Source organism: Phalacrocorax carbo, chromosome 19 (assembly GCF_963921805.1).
Source record: "Phalacrocorax carbo chromosome 19, bPhaCar2.1, whole genome shotgun sequence".
NCBI lineage: Eukaryota > Metazoa > Chordata > Aves > Suliformes > Phalacrocoracidae > Phalacrocorax > Phalacrocorax carbo.
The window spans coordinates 1,146,307-1,152,741 of record NC_087531.1 but is presented as its reverse complement, the minus strand read 5'-3'; the positions used below and the strand labels follow the sequence as shown (position 1 = coordinate 1,152,741).

The window sequence follows — 6,435 nt, the reverse complement described above, 5'->3', positions numbered from 1 at the left end:
GGAAAGAGAGGAGACTCTAGAAAATTGACACAAACCCCGAGATGACGGGTGAAGGCGAGCGCTAGGCAGTGAGAGGAGCGTGGGTCTAACACAGGAGGGCTGACAGCGTAACTACAGCCGAGCAGAGCACGGCCAGGCTGCAGCAAGCACCGTCCCGTCGGCTCAGCGGCTCGGCAGCCCCGTGAGGCGGCCCCGCAGAACGGCGCCGGCGGCCGAGCACCGCGCCACGGCGGCAGCGGGTGAAACGGAACGCTTTATTTCATTCGTCTGAAGGTACAGTGGAGGGGGGATGCTGTAAACAGAAGTAAAGGAATCGATCAGTACAGGACTGGCCGCCGTCTAAAAATAAATCAACAATTCAAGCAGGAGGGCGAAAGAGGAGCTCCTCCGTTTGTGGGAGCGCAGACGGCACAACGCACTCAAGCGCTGTTTTATCGACTTCTTGGCCACCTGCTCCGACCACCGGCCCACCTCCCCGCGCTGCAGCGCTGCGGATCCCGTTCCAGGCACACGGACGAGCGAAACGGAACGGCAGCGCACTATTAACGGCGGGGAGCTGGTGCTCACGTGGCTCTCGGTCACCCTCATTAACCTCAGCAGGCGGTTCCAGTCGGTTTGCCTCGCAGCTCAATGCCAACAGCAGAGCACTCGATGCAGCCCTCCAAGAAGATCAGAGAGGCAATTATGTAAACTTTTGAAACTGGGCTTTGGCTTAAACAAGAGCGATTGTTCCGGGCGAACTCCGCAGCGGCCACCCGTGACGCGCGCGGGCCGGTGACCGCGGGGAACCGCGCTGGGCCCTCGGCGCCCTGCGCCCACCACCTCCGGCAGCCTTTCGGCACGGAGCGGCCGGAGCCCGCAGCGCCTCCCGCTTAACGCCCCGGTTCGCTCTGGAGGAAGAAAAGTGCAGCAGGAGCTGGCGAGGCATCAGCCTGCCCCGGGGCAGACGCACGCTCCTCGTAAAGCGCAGCCCCCAGACCGGAGCGCTCGGAGCCCTCCTGCCTCTGCGTGCATCCGTCTGTCTACACCTGTTCTGAAAAACCACTACAAGTTCTGTTGCAAAATGACCTACTATCGCCGAGGGTATCAGATATGGGTAAAGTAACTAAAACTATAGCTGAAGTAACTACTGAACTGCTCTCTCATTATGGAGACATAATGCCAGGCTCTGAAAGCCCCTACTATTAGCACGACGGGCCCCCAGAAGGCCTGCGCTGGCCTCGTGCCGACTGCCCGCGGGGGCACCGTTCCACCGCTGTGAGGAGACCCCGCCGCAAGAGCTCCGATTTTATTCTTCCAGAAGAAATGGAGACCAGTAAAAGCTGCGCCGAGCAGCAGATTTGTCCTCGAAGGAGTCTCAGGCCTGTCATCAGCATCTTTTGTTTTCTCCTCCCAGAAGACGCCCTTAACGATTTAGAACGGAGCGGGAACGTAAGGGCTTGGCCTGCGAAGGGCAAACCCCGACCACGGGCTGCTTCCGAGACGCAGGATGCCTCGGGGAGGATGGAACTACCCACACAGGGCCACCGGCTACAGCTCAAACCTGTCCCTAGCCAGAACAGGATCAGAATGAAAGTGGCAGCAACGCTACGCTCCCGTTCCACCTTGCTGTTCTCCATGCGATGACACCCACTCCTTTAGAGGGGGCTGGAGGGAGGACTCTGAAAACATTTACGTGGTCAGAGGTAGGGGGCTGGCGCACCCTCCGGGCCTCCAGCTCAGCTACCACTTGCCTACGTAGCACCAGAACAGAGACCTCGTTACGTGCTCTGGCTGTGCCCCTCCACACCTTCCCCTGCTCAAATTCTAAATACCTGTCACAGCAAAATCAAATTCTATCAAAATTGTTTTCCTGGCAGGACCTACAGCTTGAGGTCTCCTCTTTAAGCCTAAAGAACGATCGCGTTAATCGCCTCGGATAAAGACAGGCCAACGAACGTGTCATTCACAGTGCTGAGCCAGGGGGTGTTGGCGGACTGAAATGCAGACAGGCTCCCTCGGCTTCGGCACCATGCAAGGGACAACCTTGCAGAGGGAGCCGAAGAGCCAGAGCAAGGCACCAGCATGCGCACAGGCCTGCCAGCCTAAGCAGGATCAAGGAAGATACGGTCCCACGAATCAAACCAACCAGCTCTCTGATCACCCACGGGGCAGCAACGGCCGGATTTAGCCATTACGGCTTCCCTCACAGAGGAGCGCCGCAAACGCTTTCATCTCTGCATCAGCCAAACAGGCAGAAAGTACCTAAAAGAGGCATGAAAGGATAAAAATGATACGAAACGAGGGCACATCCAAGCGCTGTGTCGACATGACAGCCTTACTAAAAATAGATATATTTAAAAAATCTTTTGCACATGTGCAACACATTGCTGCCAGCACCTGGGGCGGCGTTTCTCCGGGAAACCTCACCCTCCCCACGCTGAGACACGCCGCCCCTCGCGCGGGTGAGCGCCGGGATCCCACCACTCCCTCAGCCGCGGGATTTCGGAGCAGCAGCCAGGCCCGGAGCTCCCAGGTGACTTGGGGCCAAACCGTTTGTCCTTGCTGCTTGATAGGGATATCCCTTCTGCCCCTGCTCTTTCTGCGAAGCGTCAGTTTTGTTCCCTTATCATCTAGAGATTTGCTAAGCAAAAGAAAGGAGCCGTTACTCCAATGACATTCTCAATCTTCACCTCAAAGGTAAGGTCAAGCAGGGAGCTCCCTGGCCTGCAGGGTAACTCGCTCCCTTGCGTTCTCTTAACCAAGGCACTACCAGTGTGGGGTGGACACAGTTCTGCGCTGCCCGCAGTTTCCAAGTAAGAGCCCTCCCTTCAAGGCTGAAAGGTGCGGTAAACAGGAGCGCTTTGCAAGCAGTTTTCACCATTTTAGCAGCGGATCCACCTAACGGTGACTCCCCGACACATTCACATTTGGTCCTGCACAATAAGGACCCAACTATCAACGCAACGGGCTGCACAGAAACATCCCGGTCTGCTGGGCTGACAGTGGGACACAGCTTGAGTGCCAGCAAATGGAGTGAAATTCCAGTACCCTTAAAGAAGAGATTATTTCTGAGCCAGGTCTCAGTCTAAGGATCACAGTTCGCAGGGGTTTGGGTCCTCCTCTTCCAGGCGTCTTCCAGGCTCAGAGACAGGTCACTCATCCCACCGGCAGTTAAGGTTCTCCGGCTCAAACGGCAGCGCTCCGGCTCTTCCTCAGGTGACCTCAGAGCCAGCAGCTCGCGACCCAGACGCCCTGGCGAACACGCCACAGGAGCTGGGCAGAACAGTGTGACCACTCGCAGCCCCTCACACACCGATCGCTCTTTTGGAGAGATGCTCCCTGGGGCGACGTGGCACCTTTCTTTTGTAAACCCGCCTTTGCTCTGTGAATCCGTGCGATGACCTGCATTACCACGTGTAACCCTAACCCTGGGACGACGAGAACACTGATGCATTTAACTCACTTCCAAAGCTATTCTCTGTCTGCAGTAACACACCACCACCCACCCCCACCGCTGCTGTAACAGACAACCAGAGCTCCCAGCCCCTGCCAGACCACAGCTGGCTGCAGAGATGCTTCCTAAAGAACCCGACGCTGCAAGAAGGGAAGACGAGCAGCCTGCCGAAGGAATCCACCTTCGACACTTTGAGCTGAGTGCCGCCGCCAGTACAGACGGACGTGAGCACCTACAAAATCCTGACAGACCGGCAGACACAGCTGCAGCACTCGAGTCCAGCGCGGTAAGATTTCAAATGCTGAGCATTCATCCAGGAGTTACGTTTTCCTCAGCATCTCCCTGCGCAGTTAACAGCACCCAGTGCAGCATCATTTAGCTTGGAGCTCCACCTGTCCCCAAAGACACGCGTGAAGAACACAGGGTTGGTCCCCTTTCCCCTGCCCCAGCTATGGAAGCATTTGTACTGTTGATTAATAGTCATTACAAGCAATTATAAAAAAATAAAACTTGAGCACTGGTAAGGTGATCCTTGCACACCCTTGGTCAGTCTGTGCGGTTCGTGCCACTGGTCCCAAATCATCTGGAAAAAAGAAGACACCCGGCGTCAGAGTGAGCACGTACAACGTGACAGATCACTACCGACCTCAAAACAGCTGGGGGAGCTGAGAGGCCGCCCAGCGAGCTACGGCCGAGGTAACACTCCTCCTCAGCTTCAGATAAACATCCTCCAGAGAAACCAAACGTGCGTGATCCGCGGCATGAAAGCACATCGCCGGGAAAGCAGGAACGGATGCCCCAGTGGGACCGTGAGTTTAGCTGCCTTGCGATTTGGGAGCAATTCCTAAACTGAAAAAAACGGGAGGTTTTGTCTTCCCGTCTAATACAGGGAGGCTCAGGCTGGCCGCGAGGGCCGCCCCTCCCTCCCCCGGGCCTGCTAAGCACAAGGCACAATGTAGCGCTCCAAACAGACCGGGTACGTCCTCTGCCGCGCTCGGCCAGAAAACAAAGAAAGGCGAGATAAAGTCTGTGTGCCAACACAGAGAGGCCACACACAGAAGTTTAATTTATGCAGATCTGGTTATCGGGTCTGTGCCAAAGCTCCCATGTCTTTAGAAAAGGAGTCTTAACCCTGCAGAAGGAAAAGAGGAACACACAAAATCCCCACTTACCGCCGCAGATTTCTTGTTTCAAACACCGTGTCCTCATCGCTGTCGAACGAGGCCATCTCTATGTTCTCATCGTAATTCGCCAGGAGGCCGTATTTCTTCCGTTGAGGTTTTTTCAACCTGAAATGAGTTTTGCGCTCATTTTTGGGTCCCTCTGACCTAGGGCTGAGGGACAAGAGAGCGCAGAGTGAGCATGCTGTCGCACAACAGGTTTGCACGGAGATGGGGCCTTGACAAGCCAAAGGGCAAAACAAGCGGGAATGGCAGATGTTTAGGGCTTTTACATTACATTAGTTACCTTATGTAATTAACAGGGGCGTGAATTTACAGCAGCGTTTCCCAGTTGCTGCCAGAGGGATGCACAGGGAAGCACAGTTTGGGCCTGGCAGGAGGGAGGAGGGATCCGGGCAGGCAGGGGCGCAGCCACGGGCCCGGGCGGGGGGATCTGGGCAGGCAGGGGCGCAGCCCCGGGCCCCGCTGGGGGGATCTGGGCAGGCAGGGGCACAGCCCCGGGCCCGGGCGGGGGGATCCGGGCAGGTTGGGGCGCAGCCCCAGGCCCGGCTGGGGGGATCCGGGCAGGTTGGGGCGCAGCCCCGGGCCCCGCTGGGGGGATCCGGGCAGGCTGGGGCGTAGCCCCGGGCCCGGGCGGGGGGATCCGGGCAGGCAGGGGCGCAGCCACGGGCCCGGGCGGGGGGATCCGGGCAGGCAGGGGCGTAGCCCCGGGCCCGGGCGGGGGGATCCGGGCAGGCTGGGGCGTAGCCCCGGGCCCGGGCGGGGGGATCCGGGCAGGCTGGGGCGCAGCCACGGGCCCGGGCGGGGGGATCCGGGCAGGCAGGGGCGTAGCCCCGGGCCCGGGCGGGGGGATCCGGGCAGGCTGGGGCGTAGCCCCGGGCCCGGGCGGGGGGATCCGGGCAGGCTGGGGCGTAGCCCCGGGCCCGGGCGGGGGGATCCGGGCAGGCTGGGGCGTAGCCCCGGGCCCGGGCGGGGGGATCCGGGCAGGCAGGGGCGCAGCCACGGGCCCGGGCGGGGGGATCCGGGCAGGCAGGGGCGCAGCCCCGGGCCCGGGCGGGGGGATCCGGGCAGGCTGGGGCGCAGCCACGGGCCCGGGCGGGGGGATCCGGGCAGGCAGGGGCGTAGCCCCGGGCCCGGGCGGGGGGATCCGGGCAGGCTGGGGCGCAGCCCCGGAGAAGGGGGGGAGACCGGGGCAGGCAGGGGCACAGCCCCAGGCCCGGGCGGCGACCCGGGCCCGGGACAGGCAGGGTCACGGCCCCGGGCCGGGCGGACCGGGCCGGCCCGCACTCACCGGAACGCCCGCAGGAGGAAATAAAGCGCGGCCAGCGCCGAGAGGGCGCTCAGCACATACACCGTCCGCTTCAGCACCGGCAGCCCCGACCCCGGCAGTCCCCGCGATCCCGGCGGCGCCGGGGTCGGCTGCGTCGCGTTACCCGCGGCAGCCCGCGGAGTCTCCGTGCCGTTGAGCGGGCGGAGGGTGGCCGGAGGAGCGGGGGAGGTGACACGGCCGAGGTGCAGGAGGAGGAGGAGGAGGAGGCAGAGGGGCTGCGGCCGCAGCATGGCCAGGCCGGGCGGAGCGGCGGCGAGCGGGGCGAGCACAGGAAGGCGGCGGCGGGACGGTGCCGCGCGGCGCAGCCACCGGCCGGGCCCGGCGGAGCCGCACGCCGCGTTCCGGGGCAGCGCCGTTCCGGGCCGGCCGAGGGCGCGCAGCCCCGGCCCGACGGCCCCGTTCCGCCCTTCAGGGCGGCGGCTTCCCGCTCCGGCGCGAGGCCTCCGCCGGGGTCGCCGTTCCCCCTCACAGCGTGACTCCCCCCGCTC

At 61.8% G+C, this 6,435-nt stretch overlaps 1 protein-coding gene across 1 annotated transcript; it reads right to left on the bottom strand.

Annotated features, from left to right (window-relative positions):
• Positions 1 to 236: 236 nt before the first annotated feature.
• FAM174C (family with sequence similarity 174 member C) lies at positions 237 to 6,435 on the bottom strand. The gene is made up of 3 exons (XM_064469735.1): positions 5,909 to 6,435; positions 4,609 to 4,770; positions 237 to 4,019 (listed from the first exon to the last, which is right to left on the bottom strand). The coding sequence occupies exons 1-3, from the start codon at positions 6,175 to 6,177 to the stop codon at positions 4,016 to 4,018; spliced, it is 435 nt and encodes a 144-aa protein (XP_064325805.1). The 5' UTR covers positions 6,178 to 6,435; the 3' UTR covers positions 237 to 4,015.

What these genes read in the sequence shown, in the direction of transcription:
- FAM174C (XM_064469735.1), bottom strand. Translation starts at nt 6,177, where the DNA reads ATGCTGCGGCCGCAGCCCCTCTGCCTCCTCCTCCTCCTCCTCCTGCAC. An exon ending in TTCCTCCTGCGGGCGTTCCG is followed by an intron (nt 4,771 to 5,908) that starts GTGAGTGCGGGC and finishes CTTGTCCCTCAG; the next exon opens with CCCTAGGTCAGAGGGACCCA.